This window comes from Narcine bancroftii, chromosome 1, assembly GCF_036971445.1.
Source record: "Narcine bancroftii isolate sNarBan1 chromosome 1, sNarBan1.hap1, whole genome shotgun sequence".
In the NCBI taxonomy this organism is placed as follows: Eukaryota; Metazoa; Chordata; class Chondrichthyes; order Torpediniformes; family Narcinidae; genus Narcine; species Narcine bancroftii.
This window is the reverse complement of record NC_091469.1, coordinates 341,644,940-341,664,117: the sequence shown is the minus strand read 5'-3', so window position 1 is coordinate 341,664,117 and position 19,178 is coordinate 341,644,940. Positions and strand designations below refer to the sequence as shown.

The window sequence follows — 19,178 nt, the reverse complement described above, 5'->3', positions numbered from 1 at the left end:
ACACCTGTCAGTGTTAATGGGATGGAGGTGGAGAGGGTTAGTACCTTAGGTTCCTTGTACCTTGGAGTCCATTTTGCAGAAGAATTCTCCAGGAGCTAGTACATTATGGCAACCATTAAGAAGGTGCATTAACACCTCTACTTCATAAGGAGTCTGAGGATATTTGGTAAATCATTGAATACCCTGTCAAACTTCTACTGGTGCATTAGGGAAGTGCATTATGGTTGCATTACAATCTAGTTTGGTCACTTAAATGCCCAGAAATGCAGAAGGCTCCAGAAGGTACAAACAAAGCTTGGTCCATCACAGGCTCTGAGCTTCCATCCACTGAATGCATCAACATGAGGCACTGCCTCAAGAAGGCAGCCAACCCCATGAAAGGATCCCATCATCCTGGTTAGTGCCACCTTTAGGCAGATGGTACAGAAGCCTGAGGACCAGCACCTTTAGATTCAAGAACAGTTCCTCTCCAACAGTCAAGTCAGTTTATTCTCATCTGATTGTACAAGTAAAATCCATCAAAATAGCATTCTCTGTATCTCGGTGCAAAGACACACAATCAGACATAACACACATACAGACATCAAAAACAGATGCAGGACAACTATATCATTAAGAATAAATAAATATTGTTTTGTGCATTTGAGAGACTCAGATGGTTAGTATGAGCAGTTCCTTTGGTTGTTCAGCATTCTATGGGAAGAAGTTGTTCCTCAGCCCGGTGGTACTGACTGATATGCCTTTATCTCTTCCACGACGGAAGCAGCTGAAAGATGCTGTGTGTAGGGTGGAAGGGGTTCTCAATGATTTTGTAAGCCCTCTTCAGAGAACGATTCCGGTAGATTACCTAGATGGAGAGGAGGGAGACTCCAGTGATATTCTCTACTACTCTTATGGTCCTGTGGATTGACCTCCGATCTATTTTTCTGCAGCAACCCAACCACACCGAGATGCAGCCGGCCAGGACATTTTTGATAGAGATCCTATAGAAGGTTGCCATTATGGTGGCTAATAGCTTCATCCACCTCAGTCTTCTCAGAAAGTGCAGTCACTATTGTGCCTTCCTGACAAGTGAAGAGATGCTGAGTGTCCATGATAGTGAACTCCAAGGAAGTTGATGTTCTCCACTCTCTCTACTACAGAGTTGTTAACGTGCAGAGGAAGGTGGTCGTTTCTGGTCTTCCTGAAGTCCATGATCATCTGCTTACATTTATTCACGTTGAGACATGGGTTGTTACTCTCGCAACATTTCATGAGGCCAACAACTGTTGAGTCACCTGAAAACTTGATGACACTGTTGAAGCTGGATCTGGTGATGCAGTCATGAGTCAGTTGCGTGAACAGGAGCAGGTTGAGCACACAGCCCTGAGGATTGGCAGTCTCAGCATGATAAACTTTATTTATTTGTTCAAAAAACAAATATATGACATATACAGCAATTAAACATGAACATTTTGTTTATATATATATATATATTTATATATATATATATATATATATTTATATATATATATATATATATATATATATATATTTATATATATTTATATATTTATATATATTTATATATATTTATATATTTATATATATATATATATTTATATTTATATATATATATTTATATATATATATATATATTTATATATATATATTTATATATATATATATATATATATATATATATATTTATATATATATATATATATATTTATATATATATATTTATATATATATATATATATATATATAGAGAGAGAGAGAGAGAAAGAAAAAGGTTCCCCTCCCCCCTTCAGCCAACTCTCCTAAGGAGAGCCATAAGAAAAAAGAAAGAATATTAAAAAGGTTAAATATACATGTTAAAATATAATCAATATAAGTTGAAATTTAAATATTCCGAGTATAACAACCACTTATTAATTTTTAAATTATAATTATCATGCAAAAAAAATGTAATTTTTTCCATTATTAAACAATATTTCATCTCATTATGCCATCTATTAATATCAATCATATTTGTATCTTTCCACGTACTAGCAATACATTTTTTCACTACGGATAAAGCTAAATATACAAAAGCGAGCTGAAACTTATCTAATCCCAAGCCTTTCAGAGGTTGCAAACTACCCAATAAAAATACTGTTGGATCTAAAACTATTTTAAACTTCTACAGATGTTCTAAAAATGATTGAATTTTCTTCCAAAAAGATTGTATATGTATACATGACCAAACAGCATGACAAAAAGTTCCAACCGTATCACCACATCTAAAACACAAATCTGATTCATTAAAACCATATTTATTTTTATTTTTCAGGTGTCAAATATAATTGATGTAAAAAATTGTAATTAATCATTGCATAACGTGCATTTATCAATCTAGTTACACTATCATAACAGATTTATAACCAATCCTCTTCAGAAAAAGTAAAACCAATATCCGCTTCCCATTTAATTTTAGATCTATCCCAACCCTTTTTATCCATACCATCCTGAAATATTTGATACACAAATGAAATATAACCCTTCTCTGGTACCTTTGTAAGAAAAGTCTCAAATTTAGTCATTTTAGGTAAGATCATATCTCTACCAAACATAAATTTTACCAAAGATTGAATTTGAAATAAAGAAATAAATATTTCTTATCAATACCAAAATCTTCCCACATCTGATTAAAAGATAAAAACTTACCCTCTTTAAAACAATCTCCCAAATTTTTTCACACCTTTAAACCTCCAATGCAATAAACTTTGATTATGTATTGAAAAAGAAATAAGTTGATTATTATACAACAGTCAAAGCCAATAATTTACCCCTAGAACCTATCATTTTATTTTTCTTTATCCATAACTTCATTAAATGTTTTAGTATAGGCACATTATATTGTTGTAACAAATTCATATTCCACCTAAAACAGAAATTGATGTATTTCAAATTCAGAAATACTTGCCATCTCAATTTTAGCCAAACTAGGAGTCCGTACCAAATCCATCAATGAACTAATAAATTTAAGTTGGGGTGCCTCATAATGATTTTGAAAATGTGGTAAACGTAATCCCCCTAACTCATATTTCCAAGTTAATTTATCCAAAGCTACTCTCAAAAATTTACCCCTCCATAAAAACTCCCTAACCATTTTATTTAAATCTTGAAAAAAAAATTAATCAAGTAAATACGGAATAGATTGAAACAACTATTGTATATGCAGAAAGATATTCATCTTAATTGTATTTATCCTTCCCATTAAATTAATAGGTAAATCTTTCCATTTAATCAAATTAGTTTTAATTTTTTTTCATTAACAGAGCATAATTTAATTTATATAAAGATTGATAATTAACGTTCAAAATTATACCCAGATATTTAATTTGATCAGTCCACTTCAAATTAATAATATTCTTATAAACTGAATAATCTCCTTCACTTACCAGTAATACTTTACTTTTTTCCCCAATTAACTTTATATCCAGAAAGACATCCATATTGTATTAAACATTCCTTCAAATGCAAAAGTGACTGAGCTGGGTTTATTAAATACACCAATACTTCATCAGCAAATAAATTAATTTTATACTCCTCATCTAAAACTTTCATACCTTGTATCTGTGTATTTTGTCTTATCAACTGTGCTAAAGGTTCAATCACTAACGCAAACAAAGCTGGTGATAAAGGACAACCTTGATGAGTTGATCGAGTCAATTTAAAAGATTCCAAAATCAAACCATTCGTCAATAATCTAGCTACCGGTTTACTATATAGAGCCCTAATCCAACCAATAAAAGGACCAAACTTAAATTTCTCCAAAACTTTAAACAAAAAATTCCATTCAACTCTATCAAATGCTTTTTCTGCATCTAAGGATATCACCATCAGATGATCTAAAGATTGTCGAAATCTATTAATCAAACTAATCACGCGCAAAATGTTATCTGAAACATATCTATTCTTTATAAAAGCTGTTTGATCAATATGAATCAACTTTGTTAAAAATTTAGCCAATCTATTCGCTAATATTTTAGCTATTATTTTATAATCTACATTTAACAATGAAATTGGTCTATATGATGATACTTTCAAAGGATCTCTATCTTTTTTAGGAATTACTGTTATTAAAGCATTAGAACAAGACTCAGGTAATTCATAATGTTCTCCACCTTGACATAATACATCCCCAAACACTGTAGATAAATCATCATAAAAAATTTTATAAAATTCAACTGAAAATCCATCATCACCAGGCGATTTACCGTTCGGCATTTCCAGCATAGCCATTTTAATTTCCGAATCAGTAAATGGTTCTTCTAACTCCTGTATATCTCCATCCTCTAATATTGGTAAATTCAACTGTGATTTTAAAAAATCAATCGATCCAGTTTCCTGTTTTCCTTCAGATACAAAATGAATAAAATTCATCATTAATCTCACGAGGTTTATAAGTAATAAGAGAATTCTGTCTAAAAGCATTAATAGTCCTCGATATCTGTTCTTTAATTGCCACGCCAGTACCTTATGTGCTTTCTCTCCCCAATCATAATACTGTTGTTTAGACCAATTAATCACACATTCAAATTGATAAGATTGTAGAGTATTATATTTCAATTTCAGCCTAGATAATTCTATTTTCTGATCTTCTGTAGCATCTTTCTCAAATTCCTTTTCTAACTCATCGATCTGTTTCTCTGTTTCAAGACTCTGATTTAATCAATTCTTTTTTTACCTTAGAAGTATAACTAAGTATTTGTCCTCTCAAATAAGCTTTCATAGCATCTCATAATACAAACTTACTTTGAACAGAATTAGAATTTTCTTTAAAAAAAATTTGTTTTTTCAAAAAAATCAATAAATTCCATATTTTTTAACAACATTGTATTAAATCTCCAACAATAAGCTATTTGAATTTTCTCAGAAATTTCATTTGTAAAATATAACAGAGAATGATCTGAAATCACCCTACTTTTATATTTCGCTTCTTATATTTTCCCTTGTAAATGTGCCGATACTAAAAATAAGTCAATCCTTGAAAACGATTCATGTCTAGATGAATAAAAGGAAAAATCTTTCTCTGTCGGATTAAGACGTCTCCAAATATCTACTAAATTAAGATCTTTCATCAACACTTGGATTTTTTAAACTTTCTTTGGAGATTTATCTAATAAAGGTTCCAAAACACAATTAAAATCAGCACCAACTAAAATATTATCATTAGCTTGACCCAAACATAAAAATGCATCTGAAATAAATACTTCATCATCTGCATTTGGAGCATAAATATTAAGTAAGGTCCAAAATTCACTAAAAATCTTACAATTCAATTTAAGAATACATCCTGCCTTTTCCTCCATTGATTGTAATTCAAAAGTTTTTTTTATGTATCAAAATTGCTACACCTTTAGCTCTAGAATTACATGAAGAAGAATATACATGCCCAACCCAATCCCTTTTTATTTTATGCTCTCCTTCACATTCAATTGTGTTTCTTGTAAAAAGGCAATATCAATTTTCATTTTCTTAATATACGCCAAGACTCGCTTACGTTTAATCGTACTATTTAATCCTCGAACATTAAAAGTAGCAAATCTCAACTTTGACATATCTACTATTATTACTAAATGCCAATAATATCTTTACATAAAAACTCAAATCAATGTATATAGTCCCTCCAATAAAAAAAAAATCACAAATTAAAAACTAAAAAAAATTTAAAAAATAAAGAAAAAGGAGAAAAAAAAAGAAAATCCCCCCCAAAAAAAAACTACCAAAAGGTAGTAATCCCCTAAACAAAAATTGGGTGTGGGTCACCCACCAGTGGCTGATGACTAGTAAAGAACTTAGTGCAATTCTCTCCCTCCCCAGACAAACAGTCAGTAACATCAAAATATCATAATAACAAAAGAAAAAATAGAATAAGAAAATTCTTCTTTTCATCCAAAAGATTCCAATCTCGAAGATCCCATTTCGGAAGGAGGTACTCTTCCCATTCCCGTTTTTCCCATTTCTGCCATTTCTTCCGTTTCCAGAGCTACCAAATTTTTCTTTAGGAGATAATGGTGGGCTATGTCTTTGACCTCTTATATCTGGCAATGAGTCAGCAAAAATCATTGCTTCACGATCAGTTTCAAAAAACCGAAATTGATAGTCTCTGTAAAACACCTTCAACACTGCAGGGTAATGAAAAGTAGACTTTTAACCTTTACGTCACAAAACTTCTTTAACTGGATTGAATTGACGTCGACGTTGAATGACATCTTGACTCAGATAAGGATAAAAAGACTGCTATTCTGAATCGATAATGGGGTTTATCGTTGTCTCGCATTTTGTACTGCAAGACAAAGTATTGCTTCTCTATCCAAATAACTCAGACATCGAATTATTAACGGTCTCGGTGATTGACCAGCTGAGGGTATTCTTCTTGAAGCTCTATGGCTCTTTCCAGTGCCAATCCCCCAGAGAAAAATTCTTGCCCTAATATTTGCAGAATCTAGACTTTAAAGAAACAAAGAGGGTCTTGTCCTTCTATACCTTCTGGCAAACCAACAATTTTCACATTATTCCTTCTGCTTTGATTTTCCAAATAATCTATTTTTCTTTCTAGCTCCTTCTCACGATCTCCTAATTCTATGACTGATTTTTCCACCTTCAACACTTTTTCTGTTAGAAGTCACTTGTGGTTTACAGTCCAAAAAAGCAGTCTGAAATCTTTTAAATTCTTCATAAGATGCTTCCACACGTGTCTTAACCATATTTAATTCTGAACTCATACCAGCATTCATTTGAACCATTTCATTCATTTGAGATGTTAACAAATCCATTCCAGGTTTTATATCAGCTTGAATAATTGCATTCAATTGCATACACTGTGAATCAGTAAAACGCAGCTCTGCTCTCTCTGACATAGTGGCAGAATAAGGTAACTGCAGCTCCTGCTGCAACTCAACAGAAGGCATTTTAAATGTTTTACTGTGGGTCTGGACTCCCAGCGACGGCACCCAGACTTCTGCAGGGGGTCGCCGCTGGTCTCCCATCATATCTTGTTGTTTTCTCATCAATTCGCGAAGAAAAACAATTTCTTCAGATTGAAATGCTACCTGATGCATTTCCAACAATGGAGTTGTCTTCCTGCATGCTCCCTCCATTGAAATTGAAAGGCTTTCCAAATCGGGGTCCACTTCTTGGGAACACGCACCTTCTTCCGGAAAATGGGTAATTCCAGCGCCATCCTTCATTTGGTGAACAATAGATTTTTTTTTCAGCCCCTACAAACGATCTTTGGGGTTTAGGCAATGAAGAAATTGAGCCTGGGGCTGGTTCAAGTCGTCTAGGCCCCAGATCTTCAGCACTTCGAAAATGTAACTTTTTATGAACTTTTGGTTTAGTCTTTCTTCCATTAATGGCCATAATAATTCCTTAATACTTTAAACTAAAATTTAAAAAGTTTAAACTTGAAAACAAAAGGTTAAAAAACGGGTATTTAAAAGTCTGGCCAGAGAGGTCGAGATTGCACATCTAGACTCTACGCCATCTTGCCACGCCCCCCAGTCTCAGCATGATGATGTTCGATATTCTATTACCAACTTGGACAGGCTGTGGTCTTTCCATTAGTAAGTCCAGGATCCAATTACAGAGAGGGGGTGTTCAATCCAGTGCTCTTGAATCTCCCCTTGTTACACTAATCAGGGACTGTTCAACATCACTAAAGGATTGACAATGCAATTGCAAAGGCACTTTTTTTTGCACCAAAATAACAATGTTTATCAATTTTTTTTTATATTTATTGTCTCTTTTTCATGTATTTTTTCTTTTTTTTGACAAAGTACCTGTTCAGTTGCAGCAAGCAAGCATTTTGCAAATTATGTATATTTTTAATGCACATGACAATAAACTCACTCTCATTATTGCTGAGATCTTACCCCATTTAAATTCTCATTCTATAAAGCCACCAGGGCAAGAAGAATTTGATAGAGGATTTAAACAATTGTAGCGGCTGCAACACACGCAGAAACACACCACAGTACATGGTGGAGGTTTCAGTTGAACTGATTTATTTGAATTCCGTGCGTGCCCCTTTAAGGTCAACAGGAGTTCTGCCCCACGCAGTGGTAATGTCATCCCCTTGCCCAAGGTGTGAGCTGTGGCCTCAGCCACGAGATAATCGGCAAGCCCCGACGGCCCTATCTTCCTGCAGCTGCAGGAATACAAGCGGGGCCGGTTCGCTACAAGAGATGTGTGCTGCCACACAACACCCACCAGAACTAGCTTACGCTCCTTGCCGGTTGGGCAGCCAACCCTTCATTTGGGTTGGGCCGTCCTCACGGGTTGTTCCAAGTCCAAATGTCCCGCCTTCAGTCCATTGATAGTGAACAATTCCTCCCAGTCCCCAATGTTCAGGGTAAAAGTCTTTCCCGAATGCTTTAGGACCTTGTACAGGCCTTCATACGGGCACTGCAGGGGGGTGGGGTGGGGACCACCCCAGATGAAAATAAAATCCGATGCCAGCTCCTTGGGGATGTTCACCAGGTTTTTGCCGTGGAGGGTTGGCAGTGGAGGTGCCAGTGAGAAGAGCCTGTTGCAGAGGTCAGCAAGGAAGGTTGGACTCTCACCTCTGGATTCTGTGCCTGTCCCGAAGAACTCTCCTGGCAGCGACAAAGATAAAGCATAGATGAGTTCCACAGATGAAACCTGGAGATCCTCCTTTGGGGCCGTTTGAAGGCCAAGCAGGACCCATGGCAGTTCATCTGTCCAATTGGGTCCTTTGAGCCACGCCATGAGAGTCGCCTTGAAGTGCTGATGGAAATGCTCCATGAGTTCATTGGCCTGGGGATGATAAGCTTAGGTGTGGTGGAGCTTGATCCCCAGGCAGTTTGCCAGTTGCACCCAGAGGGTGGAGGTGAACTGAGCACCCCTATAAGAGCCGGGACGCCAAACCGGGTGACCCAGTTAGCGAGCAGGGCTCTGGCGCAGGTGTGTCGTTCATGGGGATGGGCCATGGTTGGGTAAGTAGGGTGGTGCTAATGAGGGCGTCTTTAGTGTGGGCGAAAGCTGTTTCAGTCCCCTTTGTCCACTCGAGAGTCTTTTGTTTCGCCGAGATTAGGGTGAACAGTGCCTGCATTATGCGGGCAACCCCGGGATGAAACGGTGGTAGAAATTAACCATCCCCGTGAATTCCTGTAGGCCCTTGAGAGTGTCCAGCTTGGGGAACTGATGTATAGCCTTGACCTTGTCCGTGATGGTGCTGCCCCATCCGCAGTGATGGTATGACCCAGAAACTGTAATGACTCCTTCCCCAACTGGCATTTGGCCACGTTGATGGTGAGGCCAAATTCCACCAGGTGGGCAATGAGAATATTGTCAAGATAAATTAACACGAAATCCAGGTCTCTATCCACTGCATCCATGAGCCGCTGAAATGTTAGGGTCACTTTCTTCAGACCAAAAGGCATCCGCAGGAATTCGAACGGGGTGATGATGGCTGTTTTGCCAATATCATTCGGGTGGATGGGGATTTGGTCGTAGTCGACCTTTGAGAAGACCCTAGCGCCATGCAAATTGGCTGTGAAGTCTTGTATATGAGGGATGGGGTATCGGTCAGGCCTAGCTGCATCATTGAGCCAGCAGTAATTCCCACAAGGGCAACAACCCCCAGAGGCCTTTGGGACCATATGCAGGGGAGAGGCCCAGGGTATAACCAAACTGTGGACTATGCTGAGTTCTTGGAGGCAGGAGAACTCCTTTTAAGCGAGCTGCAGCTTCTCCAGCAGCAGTTGTCTGGCCTTGGCGTGGAGTGGGGGGCCCTGTGTGGCGATGTGGTGGTGGTCGCCGTATTGAGGTATGGTGGTGGTGAATTGTGGCCGTAAGATGGTGGGGAACTTGTCCAGGATGTGGGAGTACTCAGTTTTGAGCATACAGACAGTGGCTATTCCTGGGTCGTGCGTGCTGGAAGACCTAAGTCGGAGGGTCTGGAAGGTCCGGGTGTGTATGAGTCTCTTGCCCTTAAGGTCTACTAGTAGGCTGTGTGCTCGAAGGAAGTTGGCTCCCAGCAGTGCAGTGCCCACAGTACCCAGCAGGAACTTCCACCAGTACTTGTCTGGCCCGAGGTGTACCTGGATGCTTTGAATGCTGAAAGTCTTTTTTTTGGGGCCGTTCGCTGCCAGCAAGGTGGGGCCTCATGTTCTCGTACGGGATTCGAGGATGGTCAAGGGAAGCACACTCAACTCTGCTCCGGTGTCCACCAGGAAATGCCGTCCACTGGTCTTGTCGATCACGTGCAGGAAGCTGTTCGTGTGGCCAGCCGTTGCAGCCATTAATGGCGGCTGGCCTGGTCGTTTCCCTGGTATGAGCAGGGCTGTCGGCACTTGCAGGCTTGGGATCCCCAGCATTGGTGGTAGAAACACCAGGTGCTTTCGTTTTCCTCTGGCTTCTGCTTGGGAATGGTCCGTGGTCAGCTGGGTCCAGGGCGGCTGACCTGATTCATGGCAGCCTCGTTCTCCCGCTTGGTTCTCCAAAGCGCATCAGCATGGGCTGCGATTTTCCGAGGGTCCGAGTAGTTCTTGTCTGCCAGTAGGAGGTGGATGTCTTCCAGCATTTGTTCCAGGAAGGCTTGCTCAAATATCAGGCAGGGTTTGTGGCCTTCTGCCAGTGCGAGCATCTCATCCATTAGAGCAGACAGGGCTCTGTCCCCCAGGCCATTGAGGTGCATCAGCCTGGCCGCGCATTGCCGACAGGAGAGACCAAAGGTGCCATGGAGGAGGGCGTTGAGGGTGACACATTTGCTCTCCTCTGGTGGTTCATGGATCAGATCATCCACTTTGGCCGCAGTTTCTTCGTCGAGGGGGCTCACCACATGGTAAAACATTGTGGAGTCAGAGGTGATCTGTCGGAGATGAAACTGTGTCTCCACTTGCCTAAACCAAGTGCAAGGTCGATGGGTCCAAAAGTGGGGGGGAGGGTGTTTCACTGCTACTGCGCTGATCGCCATCAAATCCATAGCTGGAGACCAGATAACGGGGTCACCAATGTAGCTGCTGCTACACACGCAGAAATACACCACAGGACACGGTAGAAGTTTCAGTTAAACTGATTTATTTGAATTCCACGTGTGCCTCTTTAAAGTCAATGGGAGTTCCACCCCGCGCGGCGGTGGCACCATCCTGTTGCCTGGGGTGCCAGCTGTGGCCTCAGCCACAAAGTAATTGGCAAGCCCGAATGCCGCCATCTTCCTGCAACTGCCCCGCCAGCATGGCGATACAAGCTGGATCAGTTCGCTATAAGAGATGTGCACCACCACACAATGTACATTTTGGAAAAAATACACTCACGATACAGGTAACTGAATATCAATATACAGGGAAGAAATATTCTTTCTATTTGACTTGTACTCAAAGAACAAATGCAGTATTTTTCATATTACTCAAGCCCAAGAAAAGGAGAGATGGACTGATATAATGATTCTAACATTGACAGAATATTCAATACATTCAAAACACAAGTGTTTTTCTTACGTTTGAATTGCATCCAATCCTGCCATGTACATTTTCATCAGACGGTCCTTCCAGTAGTAACGAGGTACTCGGGAATAGTGTATACTTCCTGAAATATATCGGAAGTATTTGCCATCCTTGAGGAAACAGTCATTCTCATAATCAATCTGAAATGTTCTTGAGGAACCCTGCAAACAAGAGAACCCAAATGAATCCCACTGAACCTGCCCACCAAGATTACATTGTTTGATGTGCATTGTTAAGAAAGAGAAAATTCTATGATGCTGGTGGTTTTCAAGGGCACAGAGTTCTGCATCAGATTTGAATTTCAAGATCAAGATCAAGGTTCAATTCATTATCATATTAATAAAAGTGTCATATTATATGAAATTTCTTTTTGCCTGCTGCAAGGCAGACAGATTCGCCACCAGCAGGAATTGCCTAAGCACCTCTTAGACTTACAGTCAGAGAAAGAGAAGCAAAACAGAGTCCCTACAGAGTTACTGAGTGTCCATGTCCGCAGATTCACCTCCAGCGCTTCGCAGCCTCCGCAGCCATACAGAGTCTAGTCCAAACCATCAGCAACCCAAGCTCCAGATCCGAACCGCCGACACGGTCTGGAAACCTTCAGCGCCCTCGTATTTCATTCATGTATTTCAGACTGAAATACATATGAAATCACAAAGCAAAAGTTATTGTTGTTGAAAAGATAATTATGAAAGATTGCAGATGTTGGAAAACCAGTGCAACATACAAAATGCTGGAGGAACTCAATGAATCAGGCAGCATCCATGGAAAACAATGGAGCGTCATGTTTTGGGGCCACGAACGTTAATCCTAACTGCCCTAATCTTTGACCATCTTTTCTCTTCCATGGATGCTGCCTGACCCACTGAGTTCCTCCAGCATTTTGTGTTTTTTTTTGTTTGGTCCTCCATCAATATTCTAAAGTTTTGTCAACATAGGTTGGATTACATTCGCAGGTACTAATCCCATCTAGTAATCGTTGCATGAGAACAGGTTGCAATTGTTTCTCTTTTAGGTATGAGATTAAAATTCATTGTTATTTTTATTTTGCCTCTCCCTAGAATATATGCTAATTAGACATATGGTGATAAGTTTTGAAGACTTGTTGCAATGAAGAGATTGGACAGAATTAGTTTCCCAAATAATTTATGTTATCTGGGGTGCACTTATTCCAAACTATTCTCCTCTTCCCTCAAAAGTGATCCTGTATCTGAATAAAACTGAAATAATTATTTGTCTTCCATTATGAACATCCTCAAATGGTGAAATTCAAAGCAAGAATTAAAGCTACATCTACTAGGCTGAATCCTAGACCAAGGGATAAGATATAAAGGGTGAAAACAATCTACTGAAATGAAAGTTTCAATATAGGCAGGATGCTTCTGCTCAGGGATAGACTTCCGTCCACCAGAGACTGATTTGGAAATCCACTACAAGAAAAAGCCACACCAGCCTTTTATTTTGTATCAAGGCTACAGGCGTGGGTGTCAGGGATCTCTGATGCTGTGTTCCCAGTATTTTGTTTTTGTTTCGGACAGTAAAGAAACATGCTGCCATAAGCAGAATGAGATTGAACAAAAGCAGCCACTGTAAATTTGACATCAGAAGAGAAAATACTGCAAACAGCATGATCTGAGGAAAACCTTTTAGGCCAATGAATTTTCTTCAGAACTGGAGGGGATTAGACATATTCAGATTTTCACTTGCAAATTGGACAGAAGTATTTTTTAAAAATGGCCACACTAATTGGAATACGGCAGCACAGAAACAGGCCCTTTGGCCTATCTATTTCATGCCAAATTGCATTTGGTTTCACCAGTTTGGGAGGACACAACATGTAACCTGTGAATACTGTATGCTGGACAAAAAGTAGAACAAGATAACAGGAAAATTATTTCAAGGGACACAGCAAACGTGCAGGGACTGGATGTGTGAAGGCAAAGGAGCACACCTAAATAACAAAGATGAGACAGACCACACATCACAATGAGAACACCAACTACTGAAAACAGATTATAGGAGTCAAGACAATACACAAAAGGGATTGAGAAATTCAACAGGTCACAGTGTCAATAGGAAGTAAAGGGCAACTCTTCACTTCCTCTAGATCACACATGTCAAACTCTGGCCCTATAATTATATTTGGCCCGCAAGATCATATTAAATATATATTAGAGTTGGCCCGCTGGCCGCCGCGCCAGTATAGCGCATGCACACTGAAGGTGAAAATGAAGACGCCGGAGGTGTGGAGGGATCTCAGAGTCCCGAATCCCGGGGATCGGAGCGCCGCACTCAGCCCGCCCGGCTCCCGGACACACAGACGCGGCTGGAGTTGGGGACCATCCTCGCTGGGTCTGCACTTCAGCGGCGACGCCGGACCGAACGTCTCGTTGGCGATGCCTTCCCCCTCGCTCCGTGCGCGGCGGACCCTGCGCCTGCTCCTTTTGTTGGAGACGAGCCCGGCGCCGTGAGATCGCAGTTTAATCCCTCTCCAAACATGGGAGGGAGGTGGGAGCAACGCGCTCTTCTCAGCCAATTCCTCCACCGCCCCGGACGCCGGCGTTTCAACGGGGGGTTCGGGTGCCTTCGTCAGGCGACCGACCTGTTGGTCCAAGACAAGGGGAGAGTGTACAAACTCCACACAGACAGCACCTGAACTCGGGTGAACGTGGAGCTGCGACCCCACATTCCACATCAGGACTGTGTGTAAGATTGGGAGCAGTTCCTGTGATTTAAGCCTTTCTTGGGGTGGGGGGGGGGTCCTTCTCTGACCACTTGCCTAACAATTAACCTAATCAGATGTGGAGTTACCACAATACAACAGTTCTCAACCTTTTTCTTTCCACTCGTGTCCCTGTGCCATTGGTGCTCTGTGATTAGTAAGGGATTGCTTAAGGTGGTCTGTGGGTGGGAAGAAAAAGTTTGAAGACCACTGCTTTAATCATCCCTCATTGACTCGTCATGTGCATGGTTTCAGAATGCTAAAGGAAATGGGCCAATGACAATGAAAGAGTTTATCCAAAACTATTATTAAACATTTATTTTAATAAGAAAAAGTTTAACATTACATATGTTGAAAGAAGAGAAAACATGCAGATGTTGTTGAAAATTTTCAATAAATATTTAGTTCGGCCCTCAACTTAGTCCAAGTTTTTAATTTTGGCCCTCCGTGAATTTGAGTTTGACACCCCTGCTCTAGATACTGCGTGAACTGCTGAGTTTCTCCAGCACACAGAGATTTGCACTTGATCCCAGCACCTGCAGACTTTCTTTGTGAAATAGGAATGAAGGAGAAGAATAGAAGGAGGTTTACTCCCTGGTGCAGCTCCAACATCATAATGAATTATTTCTCATATCAGCATTCCCAACATACTGAAGGACCATCACACCCTAAACGCACTCTTCTCCCTCCTCCCAAGAGTGTCAAATCACACACAAACTTTAAAATAGTTTCTTCTCTGCAGCCATCAGATTCCTGAATGAACCCAACAGAGTGCTATTATGCTGCCCTTGCTTTACACCAATTCATCTTTCCTTTCATTATAACTCTATAAAATATGATCTTAACAGTCATTTGAATTCTCATCTTGTTAGACAACTCACAGAAAAACATTTCAAGTCCTGTCAAGTCAATTTTATTGTCAACTAAATCTACAGGTATAATCCGATGAAATAGTGTTCTCCAGTCCTCGGTGCAAAACATGCAGACACACAACCAGACATAATACACATACAGACAAACAAGACACATGCAAGACTAGTACCGGTATTTTATCTATACTGTGACAGATTATTTAGAGATATTTTAGGAAAGATTATTAGAGCAGGTTGCACACAGACATTTTAAAACACAGAATATTTGCAGGACTTTTGCAGTGCTTTTTTGCAAAAAAAAAGAACAACAAAGTTGCAGCATACAGCTTGCCTGGGAGAGCATGTGATTTTTGCAGGCAGACAGAACAGTTTTGCTCTCAGAGAGGGAGGGTGTGAAACAGAGAGAAAGCAGACAGAAATCAATTCCAGAAGGACAAAGCTGGCCAACTTTGGAAGACTGCCTGGTCAATGGAGAAGACTGGCTGTCTGAAAGGTGACCTGAAAGAAGGAGGATCATCTGGAGAAACCTGAAGGGGGCAAGTTTCATCAGCAAGATTGATTAAACAGGAATCAGGTGTGGATGTCCTGGAACAAAAAGGAATCTCTCTCTGAAGACCAATAAGTGGTAACCATTTGCCTGTTAAGCACCAAAGACTGGTGAACTTTGTTAATGCTAACTTCTGTGCACAGTGCAAGAATTGCCTACAACCAATGGGATTAGACTGTGATCCAAAGAACTTTTCTAATCTTAAATACACATTACACACACCCGCGCTTAGTATTAGATGGGGGTGGGGGGTTGTAGGTTAGGTACGTTAAGTAACAAGTTATATAATTAAAAACTACTTTTGTTAAGTAACCCTGTGTTGTGGTGCATATCTATTGCTGCTGGTTTTTGGGGTCCTCATATTTTGTATGTATGACAGTTTTGGATGGTTAGCACAAGCAGTTCCTTTGGTCAATCTGCATTCTCACTGCCCGTGGGAAGAAGCTGTTCCTCAGCCTGGTGGTGTTGGGTCTGATACTCCTAGATCTCTTCCCTGATGGGAGCAGCTGAAATATGCTATCTGTAGAAGAGGTTCTCAATGCATTTACGAGCTCCCTTCAAACAACAATCCCAGTAAGGGGCAGGGAGGGTGGTGGGAAACTCCAGAGATCCTCTTTGCCATTCTTTTCTCTGCAGCTACTGTACCACAGTGTGATGAAGTAGGCCAGGAGACTCTCAATAGAGATCCTATATAGGTTGACATAGTGGTGGTCAGTATCCTTGCCCGTTTGAATCTTCGCAGGAAGTGCGCTCTCTATAGTGCCTTCCTCACAAGTGATGTTGCATGTCCACAACAGGTCACTGGTTAAATGAACTTGATGCTCTCCACTCTCTCTACTAGAGTTATTAATGTGTAGTGTGCAGTCATTCCTGGCTCTCGTGAAGGCCACGATCATCTCTTTCATCTTGACCACATTGAGACTCGGGTTGTTATTCTCACACCATTTCACGAGATTTTAAACCTCTTCTCTGTAGCGCGACTCATCTTTCCTGCTGATGAGGCCAAATACTGTTGTGTCATCTGAAAACTTGATGACACTGTTGGAGCTGGATCTGGTGATGCAGTCATGACTCAATTGCATAAACAGGAGTGGGCTAAGCACACAGCCCTGAGGTGTCCCAGTGCTCAGCGTGACGATGCTCAGCATTCTACTATCAACCAGACAGAATGTGGTCTTTCCTTTAGGAAGCCCAGGAGCCAATTACAGAGAGGGGTGTTGAGTACCAGCATGGATAGCTTCTCCACCAACTTCTGGGGAATGATCATATTAAATGAACAGCAGCCGGCCGTATGAGGCATTGTTCTCTTGATGAACCAGTACAGAGGAAAACGACATCATCTGTCATTTGGTTTCTTCTATAGGCAAATTGAAACGAGTCCTGTACTTCTGAGATGTGTGCTTTGATGAATTCTATCACTAGAAACTCAAAGCATTTCACAATGGTGAATGTATGCCACAAGTAGTAGTCATTGAGGCCTGTTATTGTCGCCTTCTTGGGTACTGGGATGACAGTGGCTGCCTTGAACCCAGTGGTAACAATGCACTGCTGCAGTAAGGTGTTGAAGATGTCAGTGATGACCTCTGTCAATTGGTCTGTATGGTTCTTCAGTATCCGACTACACATGTTGTCTGGTCCCGTCTGCCTTGGTGGGTTCACCTTGGAAAGGGTCTCACTCACCTTGGCCACTGCTATTCAGGTGACCCATGCATCAGGGGACACGGAGCTTTCTTTGGCATCATCCTTTCTTCTCATAAAACCGTACATTGATGTTCAGAAGAGATGAGTCCTTGACCTTAAATCACAAAGTTGACTTGTGATCCATTATAATCTTTATCCCTTGCCACGAGTGCCTCGTGGCACCCTGTACTCAGTATATTACAACAAATAAACTTAAACATTCAATATTTACTCAATCCATTTCAGGTTATTTTCCACTAATAATTCTGCTTCCTTTATTTACATTTCCAATGGTCCCTTCACTGTAAGCTGTCACTTTACATGACCATCCCACTTGTTTACATCTCCATCCCATTACTAAATTTGCCTTTGTTCCTTCCACTCATACTCTCTGACCTGGATATCAAAATCTGTTTTAATTCAAAACGTTCCTTCTTCTGAATGGAAGTCCGTGTCTGGGTAAGGCAAAGTCAACAACTCTGGCCACGATTGCTGTCAGACCAGCAGAAGATTTTGAGCATTTTCTGCTTTTCCGGGAAAAGACTTAGATACCTACCGCAGGCAGTGGGTTTGGATGGGGTGCGCAATGAACGGGGCTAGGGAGCGAGGAGACACCGGAGAGCTGCACGGAGCGAATGGACCCGGTTTCAGGTCCACAGAGCGAGGCAACCACTGTTTCGCGGCAAAATCAGGTAAGCTGCTTCCCGATTCATTGAATTAGCAAAAATACTGTCTTAATGCAGGTGTGCGTGGGCATTCCCCGACACAGGGAGCTTTGCAGAGACAAAGAAACTGAGGCAAAGCTTCTTTCCTGCTGCAGAACGAATTAATTGCTTCTGGTGACGAGATAGGTGCAACTTGCTTCCTGAAACACATAGAAAGGGAAAATATTCCCTTTACCTGTCTGAAGATATTTCACTGCCTGGTTCAGACAGATCACTATCGAGTTGAATGGTAAACAAAATGAATATACTTACTGACGAGTACAGGCAGAAGTTAAGAGCCACCAAAAACCCCAGAACCGCCGTCATGTTCCTTCTACAATCAGCTGATCGTTAATGTCAATGCCTGACACGTGACTGGCAGCTCTGCGACGATTCGCTATTTTGCTCGCATTGCGCACTGAGAGGAAGTGGCGGCTTGGTTTTTTTGAGGTCTACTCGTTGCAACTTGGTCACGTGTCTCGATAGACTGCCTCCGTTCTTCACTTTCTTGAAGCATCTCACGTGTTCCTCTATTGCTCCTTTTGGGCAAAGGGTAAGATATGTGCAAAGCTGAAAATGTACTTCCTTTCCCATTTATAAATAGAATCCTTTACAAACACAAACGTCAGAAAAAAAAAAATTCAAGGTTTCTTTACTATCATGTACGCAAAATTAGTTTTCTTTTGTTTGCCCTATAAAACCACACAAAAGAGAGTCCACAAAGTCTAGCACTACTATAATCACAAGAAGAAGCAAAAGATAGTTCTTAAGAGACATTGAATGTGGATCCTGCCATCTTTTGTTACGTACTATGTGTAGAGCTCATCGAAAGAACCAAAGACTTGTTGATCCAAACCAAGGCTTTTATTAGCAAAAGACAGGAGCTCTTCACAGGTGGCCAACCAGTCCAGAATGATCCGACCTGGCTAGGGACACAACCCTTTAAGGCCCAGACAATAGACTTGGCTTAGCTCTTAGCCAATCGCTGTAAGCACAGTCTAGATACAGTAACTATATACACTATGTATATTGGTGATAGATCTGTACTATCACACTATGTAACTATGTGGCATTCCTGTCAGTTTCAACCGTGAACCCGAGCTCTCAGCATCCAACTTGCACCTCCTATTTCCAAACCTCTGATACCATGAAGAA

General features: G+C 40.7%; 1 protein-coding gene across 7 annotated transcripts in view; it reads right to left on the bottom strand.

Moving 5' to 3' along the window:
• Nucleotides 1-18,384, bottom strand: part of glb1 (galactosidase, beta 1) — a 126,592-nt gene extending 108,208 nt beyond the window's left edge. For 6 of the 7 annotated variants that reach the window (XR_011348447.1, XM_069910134.1, XM_069910135.1 and 3 more), the window contains exons 1-2: nt 18,297-18,384; nt 11,493-11,659 (exon numbers count right to left, since the gene is read on the bottom strand). Coding sequence is in view for 5 of the 7 variants with exons in the window: in XM_069910134.1 (XP_069766235.1) it covers nt 11,493-11,659; nt 18,297-18,350 (221 nt within the window). In the remaining 2 variants the exon portion in view is untranslated. The remainder of the gene's footprint in view (nt 1-11,492; nt 11,660-18,296) is intronic. The other variant, XM_069910139.1, reaches the window with a different exon arrangement.
• Between the last annotated feature and the right edge of the window lie 794 nt (nt 18,385-19,178).